We start from the raw sequence: 22,643 nt of genomic DNA, 5'->3' as shown, positions 1-22,643 counted from the left end.
GGGAAGTGGTCACTGGAAGCGGAACTGCCCCAAATACTTAGCGGACAAGAAGGCCGGCAAAACGAAAGGTATATGTGATATACATGTAATTGATGTGTACCTTACCAATACTCGTAGTAGCTCCTGGGTATTTGATACCGGTGCAGTTGCTCACATTTGTAACTCAAAGCAGGAGCTGCGGAATAAGCGGAGATTGGCGAAGGACGAGGTGACGATGCGCGTCGGGAATGGTTCCAAGGTCGATGTGATCGCCGTCGGCACGCTACCTCTACATTTACCTACGGGATTAGTTTTGAACCTCAATAATTGTTATTTAGTGCCAAGTTTGAGCATGAACATTATATCAGGATCTCATTTAATACGAGATGGCTACTCATTTAAATCCGAGAATAATGGTTGTTCTATTTATATGAGAGATATGTTTTATGGTCATGCTCCTATCGTGAATGGTTTATTCTTAATGAATCTCGAGCGTAATGCTACACATATTCATAGTGTGAATGCCAAAAGATGTAAGGTTGATAATGATAGTCCCACATACTTGTGGCACTGCCGCCTTGGTCACATAGGTGTCAAACGCATGAAGAAGCTCCATACAGATGGACTTTTAGAGTCTCTTGATTACGAATCATTTGACATGTGCGAACCATGCCTCATGGGTAAGATGACCAAGACTCCGTTCTCAGGAACAATGGAGCGAGCAACCAACCTATTGGAAATCATACATACTGATGTGTGCGGTCCAATGAGTGTTGAGGCTCGTGGTGGCTATCGTTATGTACTCACCCTCACTGATGACTTGAGTAGATATGGGTATATCTACTTAATGAAACACAAGTCTAAAACCTTTGAAAAGTTCAAGGAATTTCAGAGTGAGGTTGAGAATCAACGTGACAGAAAAATCAAGTTTTTGCGATCAGATCGTGGAGGAGAATACTTGAGTCACGAATTTGGTACACACTTAAGAAAATGTGGAATAGTTTCACAACTCACGCTGCCTGGAACACCTCAGCGTAATGGTGTGTCCGAACATCGTAATCGCACTCTATTAGATATGGTGCGATCTATGATGTCTCTTACCGATTTACCGCTGTCATTTTGGGGCTATGCTTTAAAGACTGCCGCATTCACTTTAAATATGGCTCCGTCGAAATCCGTTGAGACGACACCGTTTGAATTATGGTTTGGGAAGAAACCTAAGTTGTCGTTTCTAAAAGTTTGGGGATGCGATGCTTATGTCAAGAAACTTCAACCTGAAAAGCTCGAACCCAAGTCGGAAAAATGCGTCTTCATAGGATACCCTAATGAAACTATTGGGTATACCTTCTACCTCAGATCCGAAGGCAAGATATTTGTTGCCAAGAATGGATCCTTTCTAGAGAAAGAGTTTCTCTTGAAAGAAGTAAGTGGGAGGAAAGTAGAACTTGATGAAGTATTGCCTCTTGAACCGGAAAGTGGCGCAACTCAGGAAAATGTTCCTGTGGTGCCTACACCAATTGGAGAGGAAGTTAATGATGATGATCAAGATACTTCTGATCAAGCTCCTACTAAACTTCGAAGGTCCACAAGGACACGTTCCGCACCAGAGTGGTACGGCAACCCTGTCTTGGAAATCATGTTGTTAGACAACGGTGAACCTTCGAACTATGAAGAAGCGATGGCAGGCCCGGATTCCGACAAATGGCTGGAAGCCATGAAATCCGAGATAGGATCCATGTATGAAAACGAAGTATGGACTTTGACTGACTTGCCCGATGATCGGCGAGCCATAGAAAATAAATGGATCTTTAAGAAGAAGACAGACGCGGATGGTAATGTGACCATCTATAAAGCTAGGCTTGTCGCTAAGGGTTATCGACAAGTTCAAGGGGTTGACTACGATGAGACATTCTCTCCCATAGCAAAGCTGAAGTCCGTCCGAATCATGTTAGCAATTGCCGCATACTATGATTATGAGATATGGCAAATGGACGTCAAAACGGCATTCCTTAACGGTTATCTTAAGGAAGAACTGTATATGATGCAGCCGGAAGGTTTTGTCGATCCTAAGAATGCTAACAAGGTGTGCAAGCTCCATCGCTCGATTTATGGGCTGGTGCAAGCATCTTGGAGTTGGAACATTCGCTTTGATGAGATGATCAAAGCGTTTGGGTTTATGCAGACTTATGGAGAAGCCTGCATTTACAAGAAAGTGAGTGGGAGCTCTGTAGCATTTCTCATATTGTATGTGGATGACATACTGTTGATGGGAAATGATATAGAATTCTTGGAAAGCATAAAGGCCTATTTGAACAAGTGTTTTTCAATGAAGGACCTTGGAGAAGCTGCTTATATATTAGGCATCAAGATCTATAGAGATAGATCGAGACGCCTCATTGGTCTTTCACAAAGTACGTACCTTGACAAGATATTGAAGAAGTTCAAAATGGATCAGTCAAAGAAGGGGTTCTTGCCTGTATTGCGAGGTACGAGATTGAGCTTGGCTCAATGCCCGACCACGGCAGAAGATAGAGAAAAGATGAGTGTCCTCCCCTATGCCTCGGCCATAGGGTCTATCATGTATGGTATGCTGTGTACCAGACCTGATGTAAACCTTGCCGTGAGTTTGGTAGGAAGGTACCAAAGTAATCCCGGCATGGAACACTGGACAGCGGTCAAAAATATCCTGAAGTACCTGAAAAGGACTAAGGAAATGTTTCTCGTTTATGGAGGTGACGAAGAGCTTGTCGTAAAGGGTTACGTCGATGCTAGCTTTGACACAGATCTGGATGACTCTAAGTCACAAACCGGATACGTGTATATTTTGAATGGTGGGGCAGTAAGCTGGTGCAGTTGCAAGCAAAGCGTTGTGGCGGGATCTACATGTGAAGCGGAGTACATGGCAGCCTCGGAGGCAGCACACGAAGCAGTCTAGGTGAAGGAGTTCATTACCGACCTAGGAGTCATACCCAATGCGTCGGGCCCGATAACTCTCTTCTGTGACACACTGGAGCTATTGCCCTTGCCAAGGAGCCCAGGTTTCACAGGAAGACCAGGCATATCAAGCGTCGCTTCAACTCCATTCGTGAAAGTGTTCAAAATGGAGACATAGAGATTTGTAAAGTACATACGGACCTGAATGTAGCAGATCCGTTGACTAAACCTCTCCCTAGAGCAAAACATGATCAACACCAGAATTCCATGGGTGTTCGATTCATCACAATGTAACTAGATGATTGACTCTAGTGCAAGTGGGAGACTGTTGGAAATATGCCCTAGAGGCAATAATAAAATGATTATTATATTTCCTTATTCATGATAATTGTCTATTATTCATGCTATAATTGTATTGTCTAGAAATCGTAATACATGTATGAATACATAGACCATAATGTGTCCCTAGTGAGCCTCTAGTTGACTAGCTCGTTGATCAACAGATAGTCATGGTTTCCTGGCTATGGACATGGGGATGTCATTGATAACGGGATCACATCATTAGGAGAATGATGTGATGGACAAGACCCAAACCTAAGCATAGCACAAAGATCGTGTAGTTCGTTTGCTGTAGCTTTTCTGGATGTCAAGTATCATTTCCTTAGACCATGAGATTGTGCAACTCCCGGATACCGTAGGAGTGCCTTGGGTGTGCCAAACGTCACAACGTAACTGGGTGACTATAAAGGTACATTACAGGTATCTCCGAAAGTGTCTGTTGGGTTGGCACGAATCGAGACTGGGATTTGTCACTCCGTATGACGGAGAGGTATCTCTGGGCCCACTCGGTAATGCATCATCATAATGAGCTCAATGTGATCAAGTGGTTGATCACGGGATCATGCATTACGGTACGAGTAAAGTGACTTGCCGGTAACGAGACTGAACAAGGTATTGGGATACCGACGATCGAGTCTCGGGCAAGTAACGTACCGATTGACAAAGGGAATTGAGTACGGGATTGATTAGGTCCTCGACATCGTGGTTCATCCGATGAGATCATCGAGGAGCATGTGGGAGCCAACATGGGTATCCAGATCCCTTTCCCGAACCCGTAGGGTCTACACACTTAAGGTTGTATACATATGAGTACGCAGTAATCCTAAAGTTGTTCGGAGTCCTATAAATAGAGGGGTGAGGGGAGGGCTGCAAAGAACATCCAAGGCGCCAGCCCCTCCCCTCCCCAACACATCTCCTCCTCCGTCACGAGCTTGGCGAAGCCCTGCCGGAGTACTGCTGCTCCACCACCACCACGCCGTCGTGCTGCTGCTGGAGCCATCTTCCTCAACCTCTCCTTCCCCCTTGCTGGATCAAGAAGGAGGAGACGTCACGCTGACCGTACGTGTGTTGAACGCGGAGGTGCCGTCCGTTCGGCGCTAGGATCTCCGGTGATTTGGATCACGTCGAGTACGACTTCCTCATCCCCGTTCTTTGAACGCTTTCGTGCGTGATCTACAAAGGTACGTAGATGCAATCCAATCACACGTTGCTAGATGAACTCATAGATGGATCTTGGTGAAACCGTAGGAAAATTTTTGTTTTCTGCAACGTTCCCCAACAAAACATAACTACATTGCTCAAAGCATCGAAAAGCACATTAGAAGCTTGAGCATTGATATAAGAGTTTTTCTCATCCTCTAAAGATAATCTTTGGGGATCCTTTGGAGGAGAAAAACCCATATCTACAATTCGCTCTAAATTTGGGTCCATGACCCTAAAGAGATTAAGCATGCGAATTACCCAAACATCAAAATTTGTGCCATCGAAACTAAGAGTGTCAGAGAATCCTAAACCCCTAGTCGACATCCTTACTCTCTAGGCGGTTAAGCCCAATAAAGAGAGACGAGGCTATGATACCAATTGAAAGATCGTGGATGTCGCCTAGAGGGGGAGTGAATAGGCGCTTTAAAATAATTACGGTTGAGGCTTGAACAAATGCGGAATAAACCTAGCGGTTAATTTGTCAAGCACAAAACCTACAACAACTAGGCTCACCTATGTGCACCAACAACTTATGATAAGCAAGAAAAACTACTTAGGTGATAGCAAGATATATGACAAGAAACAATATGGCTATCACAAAGTAAAGTGCATAAGTAAAGGGCTCGGGTAAGAGATAATCGAGGCAAGAGGAGACGATGATGTATCCCGAAGTTCACACCCTTGCGGATGCTAATCTCCGTTTGGAGCGGTGTGGAGGCACAATGCTCCCCAAGAAGCCACTAGGGCCACCGTAATCTCCTCACGCCCTCGCACAATGCAAGATGTCGTGATTCCACTAACGGACCCTTGAGGGCGGTCACCGAACCCGTACAAATGGCAACCCTTGGGGGCGTTCACCGAACCCGTACACTTTGGCAACCCTTGGGGGCGGTCACCGGTACCCGTCAAATTGCTCGGGGCAATCTCCACAACCTAATTGGAGACCCCTATGCTTGCCCGGAGCTTTACACCACAATGATTGAGCTCCGAACACCACCAACCGTCTAGGGCGCCCAAGCACCCAAGAGGAACAAGCTCAAGGGTACCAAGCACCCAAGAGTAATAAGCTTCTCAAGTTGTAACTTCCACGTATCACCGTGGAGAACTCAAACCGATGCACCAAATGCAATGGCAAGGGCACACAGAGTGCCCAAGTCCTTCTCTCTCAAATCCCACCGAAGCAACTAATGCTAGGGAGGAAAATGAGAGGAAGAACAAGAAGGAGGACACCAAGAACTCCAAGATCTAGATCCAAGGGGTTCCCCTCACATAGAGGAGAAAGTGATTGGTGGAAATGTGGATCCAGATCTCCTCTCTCTTTTCCCTCAAAAACTAGCAAGAATCCATGGAAGGATTGAGAGTTAGCAAGCTCGAAGAAGGTCAACAATGGGGGAAGAACACGAGCTCAAAAGATAAGGTTCATTGGGGAATAAGACCCCCTTTTATAGGTGGGAAAAAATCTAACCGTTATGCTCACAGCCCGCACAGAGCGGTACTACCGCTCCAAGGAGCGGTACTACCGCTAGGGCGGTAGTACCCCTTTGAAAAACAACAGCGAGGAGGCAAAAAGGCCAGAAGAACCATCGGAGCGGTAGTACCGCTTGACCTCAACGTACTACCGCTAGGGGTAGCGGTACTACTGCTAAGGGTAGCGGTACTACTGCTTGCGAGCGGTACTAAAAAATTACATCCGGGCCTACCACCGCAGGACTTGGGATGAGTTTTTGGTCCGGAGAGGTACTACCACTGTAGGAGCCACGGTAGTACCGCTCTGGAGCGGTAGTAGAAAATTACATCCACTCCAATTCGCGGTAGTACCGCTGCAGTACTACACAATCTTGAAAGAAATATCAATAAGAAGCAAATTAGAAAAGGCCCATAAGAAAATGGGGAGAACCATTCCTCGGATAAGACCGGTAAAACCTCCAACACCGAAAACATCATAGAAGACGCATGTGAACTCCGTTTTCGATGAACTCAAGCTTGTCATCAAGATGACCATAAGCTCTAAGACTCACAAAGAGAACCAAACAAGAACCAAGAAACATGATGCAAGGATGCAATGGTTTGAGCTCTCTACTAACGATACGATCAAGCTACCAACTTGAGAGCCCCCCTTGATAGTACGGCAAACGATCCTATAACCCGGTGTCCCAACTACCACCACGAGACCGGTAAAATAGAAAACCTATCAAGGGCAAACCTTTGCCTTGCGCATGGTCCACTTGAGCTAGATGATGACGATCTTGACTCCCTCAAGTTGGACCACCTTTCGTGATTCCATTGGCTCAATGAGGACTAGATGATTGCTCCCTCATAGTCCACTATGGGCGAGCCACTCTTTAGCACATCTTCACAAGTCCATTGACACCACAATGGATGGGAAGATTCAAGCACTTGATCTCTTCGTGATGCTCCACTTGAACTTGCACATGGAAATCTTGATGACGATCACCACTTGATGTCATCCTTTCCATGGGTTGTATGATATCTTCCTCTCGACACAAGCCCATGGACACGTACCTAAACCCACATAGAACTCTCACGTAGACCATGGGTTAGTACACAAAGTGCAATGGACAATGCTTACCATACCATGGGATCACTTGATCCCTCTCGGTACATCTTCTACGCTTTGTGAGTTAATCAACTTGATTCACTCTTGACTTAGCCTTGATCAACCTTAAATCTTTCCAACTCTCTTCATTTGGATGATGTCTTGAAGGTAAACATGAATGATCACAAAATCTTCTTCTTCAAGACATGCTTCCAATAAGCTCAACTCTCACATGACCAATATTTGGATAATTCCTTAATAGCACCTTGGTCAACACAAACTCTCCTTGAAACCAACACATGTACTCCAAGAAAAGCCTATGGACAAAACCTTCAAATATAACTCAAGGAAACCATTAGTCCATAGAGATTGTCATCAATTACCAAAACCTAACATGGGGGCACCGCATGTTCTTTCAGAAGTGGGATTCCTCGGACATGTTATATCTGGAGAAGGAATAGCTGTAGATCCCACCAAGGTTGTCACTGTGACAAATTGGGAAGCCCCAACAATAGTTGGAGAGTTCCGAAGTTTTCTTGGACTCGCGGGATACTACCAGAGGTTCATTGAAAATTTCTCGAAGATTGCAAAACCTATGACGGAGTTGTTGAAGAAGGATACCAAGTTCAAATGGACTAAGGAATGTGAGGCAAGTTTCCAGGAGTTGAAGAAACGTTTGGTTACATCGCCAGTGTTGATTCTGCCAGATCAGCGCAAGGATTATGAAGTATATTGTGACGCTTCACGTCGAGGACTTGGAGCAGTGCTTATGCAGGAGGGAAGAATTGTTTCATATGCCTCACGACAGCTTAAGCCCCATGAGTTGAATTATGCTACACACGACTTGGAGTTAGCAGCCGTAGTGCATGCTTTAAAGACGTGGAGACATTTTCTCATCGGAAACCATTGTGAGGTGTACACGAATCACAAGAGTTTGAAGTACATCTTCACGCAGAAGGAGTTGAATCTCAGGCAAAGAAGATGGTTGGAGCTCATCAAGGATTATGATATGAGATTACATTATCATCCCGGAAATGCTAACGTAGTAGCTGATGCATTGAGCCGCAAGAGCCATGTCAACACACTAATGACCGGAGAGTTACCAAAGGAGTTAGCCGAGGATCTTCGTGAGCTATGTTTGGAGATAGTTCCGAGAGGCTATGTAGCAGCATTGGAGATTCAGTCTACTCTGATGGATAAGATCAGAGAAGCTCAGAAGACCGACAAGGAGATTGCCACCATAAAGGAGAAGATGAGCAAGGGAAAAGTTAAAGGATTTCGTGAGGATGAACACGATACCTTATGGTTTGAAGACTGCGTTTATGTGACTAATGACCCGGAGATCAGGAAGCTAATTCTGCAAGAGGCCCATGATTCGCCGTACTCGATTCACCCAGGAAATACCAAGATGTATTTGGATTTGAAAGACACTTTCTGGTGGATCAGAATGAAGAAGGATATTGCAGAGTATGTAGCAGTTTGTGATGTATGTCAGAGAGTAAAGGCAGAGCATCATAAGCCAGCAGGATTGCTACAGCCATTGCCGATACCCGAATGGAAGTGGGATAAGCTAGGCGTGGATTTTATCATGGGATTACCCAGGACCCGTTCAGGCTGTGACTCGATATGGGTTGTAGTCGATCGCTTGACGAAGGTAGCTCATTTCATCCCAGTGAAGACCACTTACACTAGTGCTAAGTTGGCAAAGATATACATGACCAGGATCGTATGTCTGCATGGAGTTCCAAGAAGCATTGTATCAGATAAAGGAACCCGGTTTACCTCAAAGTTCTGGAATCAGTTGCACAAAACTTTGGGTACTAGGCTAGAGTTCAGTACAACTTTTCATCCGCAGACCGATGGATAGACCGAGAGAGTCAATCAGATTTTGGAGGGTATGCTGGGAGCTTGTGCGCTAGATTATGGATCTAGTTGGGATGACAACTTGCCATATGCGGAGTTCTCTTACAACAATAGTTATGATTGCCCCTTTTGAAGCCTTGTATGGAAGACGGTGCAGAACACCATTGTCGTGGGACGAAGTTGGAGACTGCCAGTTGTTTGGACCAGATTTGATTAAGGAGTCTGAACAGAAGGTGAAGTTGATTCACGATAGGCTCAAGGTAGCCCAGTCCAGGCAGAAGAGCTATGCATATTCTAAATGCAAGGAGATAGTTTACGAAGCCGGAGATAGAGTTTATCTTCGTGTATCTCCACTTCGAGGAGTTAAGCGCTTTGGAGTTAAGGGAAAGTTAGCGCCACGTTTTGTGGGACCATACAAAGTTTTGGAACGCATGGGAGAAGTTGCTTATAAGTTGGAATTGCCCGAGGGATTGTCGGGAGTTCATGACGTGTTCCACGTTTCCCAGTTGAAGAAGTGCCATGCAGAAATGGCAGATATACCGCTGAGAGATATAGTGCCGCTGGAAGCGATTCAGTTGGATAGTGATTTGACCTATGAGGAGAAACCAGTTAAGATTCTCGAGTATGCCAGCCGAGTCACCCGCAGCAAGGTTATCAAGTTTTGCAAGGTTCAGTGGAGCCACCACACCGAGGATGAAGCCACCTGGGAGCGAGAGGAAGATCTGCTGAAGTACCACCCTCACCTATTTTCTAGACAACCCGAATCTCGAGGGCGAGATTCATCTTAAGGGGGGTAGGTTTGTAACATCCCAAATTTTCAATTTGGAATGTTATACATTAGATCATCACTGCATATCATATTTTTATTTGCTCTTGTCCTGATCCAGAAATTCTACGCAACTCAAGGACCCACAGAGAGAGTTGGGGATTTCGTTATTTTTATATTTGGGCTTTCTCAAATTTTAAAAATAGGATCATTTGATTTTATTTATTTTATCTTCAATTATTTCTATTATACAAATATGAGAGAGGGAATAAAATGACTTCCCCAAAATAAAGAAATATTGAAGATTTAATAAAAAAATCAAATAAGATTTTATTTTGGAGTTTTTGGCTAGTTTATTTGAATTTAGGAAAAATTACACGTTTTTCAAAACTGCATTTTAGGGCCAAGAAAATGTTCATCTCGTTCCAAATATTTTATTTAGGCGGTGAAAATTTATTTTGGCATTTTTAGAATTTCATTTTATTTTCTAGAATTTTTCTTAGTTTCGGCGGAATTGTTTTAAAAAAAAAGTACCACGCGCCCGACTGGGCCGAAGGCCCAGCCGAGCCAGGCCAGGCCCGCGCCCGCCGCCGCCTTCCCCGCGGGAGACCGCCCGCCGCCGCAGCCGAGTCCGGCCGGGGCACGCCTGCCGAGGCCGACCCCGACCCGGCGCCCCCTTCCCCAAGCGCCCCCTCTCGTAAATACCTCGCCGCCACCGCCTCACCCCGCCACCTCGACCCGCCCCGCCTCCCGCAGCCGCCGCACGCCGCCGCTTGCCGCGCCGCTCGCCACCGCCTGCCGTGCCCGCCACCGACGCCGCCCCACCCCGCCGGAGCCCCAAGCCGCCGGAGTCCGACGAGGTAGCCGCGCCGTTCGCTGCCGGTTTTCCAAAGAAAACCGATCTGGTTTTTTTGAAAACCCTAGGTTTTTTTATTTTATTAGATCGGTTTTATCGGTTCTTCTATTTAGCGAGTGTTCGCTCGTTTGTCCGTTTTAACGGTCGAGTTCACCGTTTAGTTTCAGATAACGAACGACGTTCGTTAATCTGTTCGTCAGTTTTCTTTTTTTTTGGATTTTTCCGCGATTATTTCTGATCACGATTTCTAATCCGATCATTTTAGTTTAACTTTTCGCTCGTTTATCGGAATCAGGCGATTCAAGCGCCTAGAGTTTCGTCTCGAAACCCTCTTTCCGTTTAACCAACTCAAACAAGTTTTTGCTTCTGTAAAATTTGATTAGGTCCAGATTAGTAATCGAAGCTTGTTTTCTTTTGCCGTTTGACTTTCGTTGTTTCGTTCGATTTGTTTCTTTTTGCAAACTGGAGTTCTTAAGTTGAACTTTCTAGTTAGATCTCTTATTTGAGTTTTACATGTGCATTAGATGAGTACTTATTGTATGCTTGTTTGTTTGTTTGCGTTAGAGTACCCGGAGTGCGCCGCTTGCTACTTCGAATCTCTAGGTTTCGCGGATCATCAGCAAGGCAAGTAACACTTTGATCTTACCTCTTACTACCCAGTTTTATTGCATTAGATCAATCCTTGCATGGTTAGGATCTGAATAAATTGTGGGTTGGGAAGTAGATGAGGTAGCACCTATTACCTGTTTTATTATCAAACCCTGGGAGTTACTTCTACGTTTGCTTATGCCATGCTATGCTTGTAGACGTGGATTGGGTTTGAGTGTATCCATGACAGATGTGAGAATGTTAATTAATGGTTAAACTTAAGGTGGCAACTTAAATACACATCTGGGTGGATTGAGGCACCTGGGTATTCCAGCGATTGCCTGTGTTTTCTTTATGGACCGCCACCCAGGCTCAAAGGGATCATGAGATTATTCATACTAGAAACTTCCGTGTGCAGCCACAAGCTACTATGGGCTCTAGCATAGTTGATTAAGTCGTGCGAACTCTTATAGTGGTAGACTAACAGATGTAGGGGAAAGTAGGTGTAACGGTCTACCCGATCGTAAGGTGCTAGCGCTTCTGAAAGACTATGTCTCGGTCATCCGTTTCTCAAACACCAGTGCAAGAATCCCAACGGAGGAGATCGAGTCTTGTGGGGAAAAGTGCGCAAACCTCTGCAGAGTGTATAAACTAATCATGATTAGTCGTGTCCCCGGTTATGGACGTCTTGAGTATCCAGTACTTGGATTATCATGTGAATCTCATCGTGTGACTTGAGAGGGTGTCTACGCTCTCAATGTTTAACAACTACCATGATAGTTAAATAAAATTTATTCCTTTGAAGTAGGGAAAAATTGGCTTTACGCAAAACTGTAACCATAGAGCTTTCCACCAGCCAAATATGCATGTAGTGATAGCATTATTCTGTTCTTGCTCTACTGTGTTACTTTGCCAGCATATTCCATGTGCTGGCCCGTTTTCGGGCTACAACATTCAAGTTGCAGACTTTTCAGACGACGGGTAAGGAGCCTTAGGTCGTGGTTCTATACTCAGTGATGCCGTTGGAGTTGATGGACTCACTTATCTTCCAAGCCTTCCACTGTTATCGTTATTAGATGACCTTAAGCCATATTATTTGTAATAAGTTCTTTTTTGAGACATTCGATGTAATAAGTGTGTGATTGCTACTCTGTTATAAATCCTTCAAGTATTGTGCGTGTCAGCATTACTGATCCAGGGATGACACTGATGCACAGAGATCGGACTCTTTGAGGTCTGGTCGCTACAAGATGGTATCAGAGCACATGCTGACTGTAGGACACGACCACTAAGATAAAGACCTAGATCACTACTCTCTTCTCATTTCTGACTTCTCATCTTTTCTACTCTTTTAGGATGGCGGATGCAAGGAACAAGTTCACGCAACTGGATGAAGATACACCCTTTGGACGCCACCTGAAGGAAGTCACTAAGTACCTGAACATCGGAGTACCAAGCTTCACCGGGACCTACAACGCCACTTTACCCGAAGAGGAGCGCTGGATGTTTCAAGTTCAAGTTCCAGGAAGGACGTTCGCGCCAGTCACCAAGCCCATAGAATTTTCCTTTGATGCACCAACTTGGAGTCTAGGAAAGAGCATGGCAGCCCACATCACCATGGGACGTATTGGAGAAGTTTACCGCAATGATCTCAAGGATACTATCTACCTGATTTGTGGGCGCTGAGTTGAGCAATGGGAGATGATCAGCACCAGGAAGGATAGATCAATCGCAGCTTTTGTCCAGGAATTAAACCAGCACATTCGACGTCAGGAGAACCAGATGTGCGCAGGCATGATAGATCTGAAGAAGGCGATGACAAGAATCACGAAGCTGGAGGAAGAACTCAAGGCTACACATGAATATTATGAGGAGATGAAAGTGCAACTATCCCTAGGTGGTTTTGGTAATTCATAACAACATATAGCTCATTGAGCTAATACTATTCCAAGATGATTATTTCAGGAAAGCTCAATGATTGGCATGGCGTGGATGTGAAAGTGGAACCCTCAAAATGTTAAGGACAAAGGATTGGCTCAAGCTCAAAAGCTCAAGACTCTTCATTTTATATTTTAGTGATCCAAAATCACATTGAGTCCATAGGAAAAGCCAATACTATCAAGGAGGGATGAGGTGTTGCTTAATGAGCCTCTTGCTCCATGTGCTTAATGATATGCTCCAAAACCCTCAACTACTTTCCCATATCCACATATGACCTAAACTCTAAGCCAAACTCGGTCCTACCGATTTTTCCTATCCGGCGCCACCGAGTTTCAATTGTCTTTAGCCACTGCCAAACCCTAGCAATTCGGTCCTACCGATAAGGATCTCGGTCCCACCGAGATGGGGTTGCAAACTCTCTGTTTCCCTTTCGTAACTTTTCGGTCCCACCGAAAGAGCAAATCGGTCCCACCGAGATTGCAATGTAAACTCAGTGTTTCCCCTTTGTAACTTTTCGGTCTCACCGAGTTCCACTCGGTCCCACCGAAAGAGCAAATCGGTCCCACCGAGTTTGCCTGACCAACTCTCTGGTTAGCTAATTACCAAACTCGGTCTCACCGAGTTTGTGTAATCGGTCTCACCGAGATTACGTTATGCCCAAACCCTAACCGAATCGGTCCTACCGAGTTGCATGTCAGTCCCACCGAAATTCCTAACGGTCACTAGGTTTACATTTTCGGTCCGACCGAGTTTTATGATTCGGTCCCACCGAGATTGGAAATCTGTGTAACGGTTGGATTTTGAGTGGAGGCTATATATACCCCTCCACCTCCTTCTCATTCGATGAGAGAGCCATCAGAACACACACATCATTCCAACTCATTTGTTCTGAGAGAGAACCACCTACTCATGTGTTGAGATCAAGACATTCCATTCCTACCATATGAATCTTGATCTCTAGCCTTCCCAAGTTGCTTTCCACTCAAATCTTCTTTCCACCAAATCCAAATCCTATGAGAGAGAGTTGAGTGTTGGGGAGACTATCATTTGAAGCACAAGAGCAAGGAGTTCATTACCTACACACCATTTGTTACTTCTTGGAGAGTGGTGTCTCCTAGATTGGCTAGGTGTCACTTGGGAGCCTCCGACAAGATTGTGGAGTTGAACCAAGGAGTTTGTAAGGGCAAGGAGATCGCCTACTTCGTGAAGATCTACCGCTAGTGAGGCAAGTCCTTCGTGGGCGTTGGCCATGGTGGGATAGACAAGGTTGCTTCTTCGTGGACCCTTTGTGGGTGGTTGCTTCTTCGTGGACCCTTCGTGGGTGGAGCCCTCCGTGGACTCGCGCAACCGTTGCCCTTGGGTGGAGCCCTGTGTGGACTCGCGCAACCGTTACCCTTCGTGGGTTGAAGTCTCCATCAACGTGGATGTAGGATAGCACCACCTATCCGAACCACGGGAAAAACATCCGTGTCTCCAATTGCGTTTGAATTCTCCAAACCCTTTCCTTTATATTCTTGCAAGTTGCATGCTTTACTTTCCGCTGCCAATATACTCTTTGCATGCTTGCTTGAATTATGTGATGATTGCTTGACTTGTCCTAAAATAGCTAAAATCTGCCAAGAACTAAAATTGGGAAAAGATCAAGTTTTTATTTGGTCAAGTAGTCTAATCACCCCCCTCTAGACATACTTTCGATCCTACAAGTGGTATCAGAGCTTTGGTCTCCATTTGCTTGATCTCCATAGCTTTTGGTGGTCATAGCCTTGGTTTCACAACCTAGGAGAGTATGGCGTCTAGCGAGGGAAATTATCACCGTAGAGGTCCTTACTTTGATGGTACTAACTTTGCTAGTTGGAAGCATAAAATGAAAATGCATATTCTTGGACATAACCCCGCCGTTTGGGCTATTGTGTGTGTTGGTTTGCAAGGTGACTTCTTTGATGGGAAAGAACCAAACCGTGAAGCTACCGCGGATGAGTTAAAGATGTTGCAATACAATGCTCAAGCTTGTGATATTCTCTTCAACGGATTGTGCCCCGAAGAATTCAACAAAATCAGCCGCCTTGAGAATGCAAAGGAAATTTGGGACACTTTGATTGATATGCACGAAGGTACCGACTCCGTCAAGGAATCCAAGTTGGATGTTCTTCAAAGCCAACTTGACAAGTTCAAGATGAAGGATGGTGAAAGTGTCGCTGAAATGTACTCTAGGCTTGCTCTCATCACAAATGAGATTGCCGGCTTAGGAAGTGAAGAGATGACCGATAAATTCATCATCAAGAAGATCCTAAGAGCCTTGGATGGAAAATATGATACCGTGTGCACATTGATCCAAATGATGCCCAATTACAAAGATCTCAAGCCAACGGAAGTGATTGGAAGAATTGTTGCTCATGAGATGTCACTTAAGGATAAAGAGGAACTTCTCAACAAATCTAGTGGTGCCTACAAAGCCTCATGTGAAGCCCCTACATCATCAAGTGAGAAACAAGACTTCAATGAAGAATTGAGCTTAATGGTGAAGAACTTCAACAAGTTCTACAAGAGTAGAAGCAAAGATAGAAGCTCCAAGTCAAGGTCCTACAATGACAAAAGATCTTCTAGTCGAGAGCGAAACTGTTACAATTGTGGAAGACCCGGACACTATTCCAATGAGTGTACGGTTCCCTACAAGAGAAGAGAAGATTATCCAAAAAGAAGAAGCAAAGGATCACCACCAAGAGAGAGAAGGAGTAGAGATGATCGTTATGAACGAAGATACTCACGGAGAAGCAAGGATTCGGAAAGGAAGGAAAAATCATCAAGGAGCTACACAAGACGAAGACATCAAGCTCATGTTGGTGAATGGGCATCCGGCTCTGACTCCGACAGCCACTCCGAGAGAAGTTATCACTCCGACTCCGAAGAAACTCAAGATGAAGGTGTTGCCGGTCTAGCACTTGTGTCATCCAACTCCTACGACATATTTGACTCACCAAATGAAGGAATTGGAAGATGCTTCATGGCCAAAGGTCCTAAGGTAACACACCCCAAGTATGTTGATTTAAATAGTGATGAAGATGACTTGTTAGGTGATGACTTGCTTGGTGACAACTCTAGTGATGAATACTATGATGAAAGACCATTTAATCATGCTAATCAAGATAAAACGAATGACAATGATAAGGAGAAGATTGAGGCTCTAACTAAAGAACTAAAAACTCTTAAGTTAGCTCATGACACTATCTTCGAAGATCATCGAGAACTTTTAAGAGCTCATGAGAAGTTACGCTTTGAAAAGCTCAATCTTGAGCAAGAGCATGAGTTCTTAAAGGCAATCAATGATGATCTCTGCAAGAAAAGTTCTTCTTACATTGCCAAGCGTTTACTCTTATCCACTTACATGCCTCATGTCAAATATAACAAGAAAGATTCTTCCTCTAGTAGTAACAATGATCATGCTAAATCCAATATTGTTGCTTCTAGTAGCTCTCTTGATTCCACTAATGATTCTCTTAGCCAAGTTACACTTGAGCAAGAAAATAGCTTATTGAAGGGAATTATAGAGAAAGGAGTGTACAAAAGCCTTGCCGGGAGTAAGCAATTCGAGGAAATTGTGCGCAAGCAAGGAATGCACCGGAAGAATCAAGGTGTTGGTTTTGAACGAAAGTTCAATGCCAATGGAGTTGAATGGGAGATAAGAGAGGACACTTCTCTCTATTAGCTAGCTAACACAATATATGAAACCCCTAAATTAACCCTACAAAACCCCCACCCCCCCCTTTCAGAAAAAAAACAAAAAACCTAGCCCCTGAACTGCTGACGCGTAGAAGTTTATTGGTCCCGGTTGGTGCTACCAACCGGGACAAAAGGCCCCCCTACCTGGGCAAGCCGCAACGGCCACGTGGAGACCCATCTGTCCCGGTTGGTGTAAGAACCGGGACTAAAGGTGTTGGGCTTTAGTACCGACCCTTTAGTCCCGGTTCCCGAATCGGGACAAATGGACCTTTTTCTACTAGTGCCCCCTCCCATTCTTGAACCTATCTTTGTGCTCAGTCTCGCTCTGCTTCAAGCTTATCTTGTGAGGGAGAGATTCTATGAGTTCATGAGAGAGTTTGATTGAAAATCTTTTAAGAAGTTCATCCATGTGACTTTGCTTTGCTTCTCACTCTTGCAGGGTGTGCGCCTCTAAGCGATGAACCTTCAAGTGTCGTGGAAGAATGAAGAGTTTGTACAAGGCACGGAGATTGTTTTTTTCGTGTGAGACCAACCCCGAATGAGGTAAAAAAATCCGAATGAGGTCTTGACCTTTGTTGTATCAAGCCATGGTGAAAATAGGTGGGCTTGTGCTTTGTGGGTGTCGCTCGTTTCTAAAATCACTTTCATCGGTCTAGGGTTGCATCAACGTTGAGTAATCATGCTTGTTGTTTTTTAACCAGCCGAGTAGATGGACATAAGGGAGACGGGTTCAGGTCAAGACTATATTAGATAGGGATCCGCTAGAGCGACATAAACTCTAGAAAATTAGATCGATCTAACAAAAACATCTGCTTCTTTAGATAAAAAAAAGTATATCTATCTTTTTTAGGCAATCTCGTGAAGCTTTTATTCATTTGTCATCCTGTTCACATGGAGAAACATATCTACCTTGAAAATTAGTTTTTTTAGGTAATTTTTTGGGACATTTTTTTAGGTAATTGAAAATTAGGGTGGCTGACTCAACCATCATCCCTCGAACTCAGTAGGCCGCCCGTCCTTGTCCGGCTGGACTGCAACCTGCGGCCCATAGAGGATAATAAGACGCTAGCAAACAAGGCCGGCGTCGAGCGTCAGCATTTCCCCACCAGTAGCCACCGCGGAGCAGCCCACCCACCCACCACACAACAGCCAGCCGCATCCGCTGCCGCCCTCGGTGCCCCCGGCGGCCATGGCGATGGAGTCCCTGGGCGTGCTGCTGCTGCACCCCATGAACGCCTACCTGGAGCAGGAGCTCGACCGCCGCTTCCGCCTCTTCCGCTTCTGGGACTCCCCTCCCGACGGCCGCGCCGAGTTCCTCCGCGCCAACGCCTCCGCCATCCGCGCTGTCGTCGGCAACGCCAGCTACAACGCCGACGCCGCGCTCATCGACGCGCTGCCGTCGCTCGAGATCGTCGCCTCCTTCTCCGTGGGGATCGACCGCGTCGACCTCCCCAAGTGCCGCGAGCGCGGGATCCGCGTCACCAACACCCCCGACGTCCTCACCGACGACGTCGCCGACCTCGCCGTCGGCCTCTCCATCGCCGCGCTGAGGAAGATCCCGCAGGCCGACCGCTACGTGCGCGCCGGCCTGTGGAAGGCCAAGGGGGACTACACACTCACCACGCGGGTTGGTTTCCGATGCTTGCCCATTGACTTCCATTTATATTTTCCAGTCCAATAATTCAGTGCGCTCTTAGTGCTTTGGTGTCTTTGGTTTAATCATAAAGTGTGTATACTTGGTATCGGTTCTGTCAAAATGAATACGGCAATAACTTGGTTGGAAAAGGAACTATAACACAGCAGTGGGCATTCAGCGAATATGAATGCACGAAAGGGAAATAGGCAATACAGAGATGTTAAATTGCAGAGAGCAAAATCTAGTACAGGTAGAAAGGAGAAACAGTTGAACTTTATTGGATCCTTGTCAGTTTTTTTTGGCACATCATTGGTTATCTTCCTAAAATATTGTTGGTAGTTAGTAACTTAGTACATTTGCCTCTCTTTACCATGTGAGTCATATCAATGGGGAAGTAGTGGTTCAAAGTCATTTGCAGTAGCTTAGGTTGCGACTATCCTTAGTTTATGCCATGTCAGTCATATCATTTGAGAGAGTAGTGGTTCAAAGGCATTTGCAGTAGCTTAGGTTGCGACTATCCTTAGTTTATGCCATGTCAGTCATATCATTTGAGGAAGCCGTGGTTCGAAGGCATTTGCAGTAGCTTAGGTTGCAATCTATGACAGTCTCTTAAAAGACTGCTCACCACTGCTCAGCGGTGAAATGCATCCTATTAGATCAAAATTTGTACTACCTGACTGTAAAATGTTGACCTTCTTCATTGCTGATTCAAGCTGTATGCTGGTGTCCAAAAACTTAAATATAAGATGTGGAGGAATCACATAGTTATAGTGCTGTAGCCGCAGGGTTTTTCTAGAAATCTAGTGAGCATTCTGATTTAGGATGGCTCACATATGGTGATGTGGTTCCTATCTTCTCTTATTTAATATCAGTTTCTTACTAGGTTAGGGATTTTTTGGTTCTTTTTTGACATATTCACATGGCTCTCGAGGTTTTATGTTGTAGCATATCTCCATATTGTGCCGTCAGCCCGTCACTTGGAATCGTATTAATACCAAGGCTGATGGATGATCAGAAAACGTTGGAAACCATGATTTGTTCCTCCCTGACCATTGCTTCATAGTAGCACAAATAGGATTCTTATAGCAACCATGAATTATGAGATTGTCGACTAGCTTCTTCGTGTAGACTAGCTTATTGAGTTGAGCGGTGGAGCGACTAGTCCTCGACTAGTCCAGACTAGTCTAGGTTTTTGAGTCGATCGACTCAATTTGGGAGGGACAAGTTTTTTTTAGGGAAATTTGGGAAAGATAGGTGAACAGTTGATTACTTCATCCACTTCCTGATGAATAGCTACTACAATTGGCAGAGCCTCAGGTTCTTCATCCACTAACCATGCATTCAATTTTTATTGTATACTGTACTATGTGTTATTAGTTGAGTACTACAGTACCATGTCGACTAGTCCAGCATTAGCCTAGACCAGTCATGATTAGTCTATGAGTCTCAACCTTGGCTTGACTCGTCGACTCGTTATTCTTGATAGCGACATGTTTTGTCATGTTCTCCAGTGTTTTATGGCTAAGTAGATAGTTTATGCATCATACCAACCAAGGGTTCCATGATAATACCCACCAGAACTTTTCATGAACTGTATGGTGCAATATGCTCTTGTCACCGTGCCATTTTCCTGCTCCCTTAAAACATTGAAGGACATCTTCAGTGCGAGTGGAATCCTGTTAAACAATGCAACACATTCAGGTGCACTTTTGGCTGCGCGCATCAATGGATGTGGAGGCTGGGGGTAGCACCTGCATTTGAAAAACAAAAGAGTTCGGATGCAGCTATCTCAAGGAGAGAATGTCCTTTGCAAGATTGATCTGCTACTGATTATAATGATGAGATATCAGCCTAACGGCTGTCCTATGAAAGCATGAAATAGCTGACGATGCTGGTTACTGTTTTGTGGTAGATATAAAGGTTGGGGGTGCATGTGATCCTAATAGTAGATTTGGTTTCCCCAAAGAGCAAAAGATAACCGACTCTCGTTACTTCTCTGCAGTTCAGTGGTAAAAGAGTTGCCATTCTTGGGCTTGGCAGGATAGGCTTAGCCATAGCAAAAAGAGCTGAAGCATTTGGTTGCTCAATCAGTTACCACTCAAGATCAGAGAAGTCATTTCCAAACTACAAGTTCTTTACGAATGTTGTTGACCTGGCAGCCAATTGTGACGTGCTTGTTGTAGCATGTTCGCTTAATGCCGAGACGCATCACATTGTCAATCGTAAGGTCATGGATGCGCTAGGACCAGATGGTGTGCTCATAAACATTGGGCGTGGAGCACATGTGGATGAACCTGAGCTTGTGTCTGCTCTTGTTGAGAAACGCCTTGGAGCAGCAGGCCTTGATGTGTTTGAGCATGAGCCCTTTGCTCCAGAGCAACTTTTCAGTTTAGATAATGTTGTTTTGGTCCCTCATGTAGGAAGTGATACAGAAGAAACATGCAAGGCAATGGCTGATCTGGTTCTGAAGAATTTAGAGGCACATGCTCTTAATAAGCCCTTACTCACCCCAGTCATCTGATTGTTACTGGGATTCCCAGATGTTAACAGTTTGTAATCCAAACTCTGGGTTTTTTGTCTAGTTTATGAACTCAGCATTATCTATTGTTTTCGGAAGACATCATATGTTATGTCTGATATGCAATCAACCATGATAAATAAGACCATCAGTTCCAAAGTTTATTCATATATTTACAGAGATATTTGCATCTGTCCCTCTTCACTTGCTGGTACCTTTGTGTGTGGTCGGGGCATGCAATCTCGGCATTCCGTTTTGGATCCTTTCTTTCTTATATTTCCTTGTTTAAGCAGGTAGAACATCTGTGGCTCGTTTTTCTCATAGATTTTGTTTATCCTGTTGCAGTTCAGTGGCAAGAGGGTGGGCATCATCGGGCTGGGCAGGATAGGGCTTGCCATTGCCACCCGAGTGGAGGCCTTTGATTGCCCAGTCAACTACTACCAGAGAACAAAGAAAGACTACCCCAGCTACACCTATTACCCGAGCGTGGTCGAACTGGCGGCAAACAGCGACATCCTTGTGGTGGCCTGCCCGCTGAACGAGCAGACCCGGCACATCGTCAACCGTGAGGTGATTGAGGCGCTGGGTCCCAAGGGCCTGCTCATCAACATTGGGCGCGGCCCTCATGTTGACGAACCCGAGCTGGTCTCGGCGCTCGTCGAGGGGCGCCTCGGCGGGGCGGGCCTCGACGTGTTCGAGGACGAGCCCAACGTGCCTGAGGCGCTGTTCACGCTCGACAACGTCGTGCTGGTGCCCCACGTGGGGAGCGGGACGCACGAGACGCGCCAGGCCATGGCGGACCTGGTCCTGGGCAACCTGGAGGCGCATGTTCTGAAGAAGCCGCTGCTGACTCCGGTTGTCTGATGATGATCAGGATAATCCGCCGTGCGTTGTATATGATATGAAGAAGTGAAGCACGACAAGATGTTTTCTGTTTGGGGATCATATTGAAATCTGTTGTTTTCGGTCGGTGAACATTCGACGAGAAAGAAAGGTCAATAAGTTTGATTTCTTACTGGGATGCCGATGCCGGTGCCATGTATTCGGGCTGGAGTTGTTATCTTGTGTCGATGCCGATGCCGTGCTATGTATAGTATGCCCGGCCGGTTTCCTTGGTCGAGGAAATGCAGCCCAGCGGCAGCGTATCATCATGGCCGCTCAACGGATGGCTGGAGCATTGAACGCGCACGCACAGGATAGTGGACGATGGCCCGAGTGAGGAGAGGAGTACCCCATTTCACATTTTGGGATCCGGCAGCACTGTGGTATCCTCACTGAGGTGTCCGTTGTACACCGTCTGATCCTTTGACAGGTCGCGATCCCCTACCGGGCGACACGCGTGAATGCGTGATGGACTGCACTGCACGAAGGATGGATCCATTATTAAGATGTACTCTCCCTCCGTTCCATATTAATTGTCTCTGAAATGGATGTATCTAGATGTATTTCAGTGCTAGATACATCCGTTTAAGCGACAACTAATAGAAACAGAGGGAGTAGCTGCGGCAGATGGACCGAGTGGGCGGTTGGGCACGTCGCGAGAGCCAAGAACGTTCGTACGTACATACATACATTGATCCTTGAGCGGCGGTACATGGCATGGTTTTCTTCTCTGCTATACTAGGGTATGTGTAGGCGTACCGTGTATGGTGGCGACGAGACGTGGACGCTGCTTCCCGGGCTCGGCGAAGCCCCCACGTTTCCTTGACCGTCCGTCTGCAGTTTGTTTCGCATTACGGCACGGGC

The 22,643-nt window shown here is 45.6% G+C and overlaps 2 protein-coding genes across 2 annotated transcripts; one reads left to right on the top strand and one right to left on the bottom strand.

Annotated features, from left to right (window-relative positions):
- Positions 1-17,810: 17,810 nt before the first annotated feature.
- On the top strand, positions 17,811-20,997 carry LOC125542580 (glyoxylate/hydroxypyruvate/pyruvate reductase 2KGR-like). The gene is made up of 2 exons (XM_048705661.1): positions 17,811-18,370; positions 20,382-20,997. The coding sequence occupies exons 1-2, from the start codon at positions 17,933-17,935 to the stop codon at positions 20,898-20,900; spliced, it is 957 nt and encodes a 318-aa protein (XP_048561618.1). The 5' UTR covers positions 17,811-17,932; the 3' UTR covers positions 20,901-20,997.
- A 218-nt stretch (positions 20,998-21,215) lies between these two features.
- LOC125546566 lies at positions 21,216-22,192 on the bottom strand. Its single transcript, XM_048710781.1, has one exon. It carries the CDS (start codon positions 21,723-21,725, stop codon positions 21,216-21,218), a length of 510 nt encoding a protein of 169 aa, XP_048566738.1. The 5' UTR covers positions 21,726-22,192.
- Between the last annotated feature and the right edge of the window lie 451 nt (positions 22,193-22,643).

The sequence above is a fragment of the Triticum urartu genome, chromosome 3, assembly GCF_003073215.2.
Source record: "Triticum urartu cultivar G1812 chromosome 3, Tu2.1, whole genome shotgun sequence".
NCBI classification, from domain to species: domain Eukaryota; kingdom Viridiplantae; phylum Streptophyta; class Magnoliopsida; order Poales; family Poaceae; genus Triticum; species Triticum urartu.
Note: the sequence above shows the minus strand (reverse complement) of the source record. Positions and strands in the feature narration are given on the sequence as shown.

Excerpts from the sequence above, each read along its gene's own strand:
- LOC125546566 (XM_048710781.1), bottom strand. The coding sequence starts at position 21,725 with ATGCGCCTCCAGGTTGCCCAGGACCAGGTCCGCCATGGCCTGGCGCGT.
- LOC125542580 (XM_048705661.1), top strand. The coding sequence starts at position 17,933 with ATGGCGATGGAGTCCCTGGGCGTGCTGCTGCTGCACCCCATGAACGCC. Across the intron at positions 18,371-20,381 it reads ACTACACACTCACCACGCGG|TTCAGTGGTAAAAGAGTTGC; the intron begins GTTGGTTTCCGA and ends ACTTCTCTGCAG.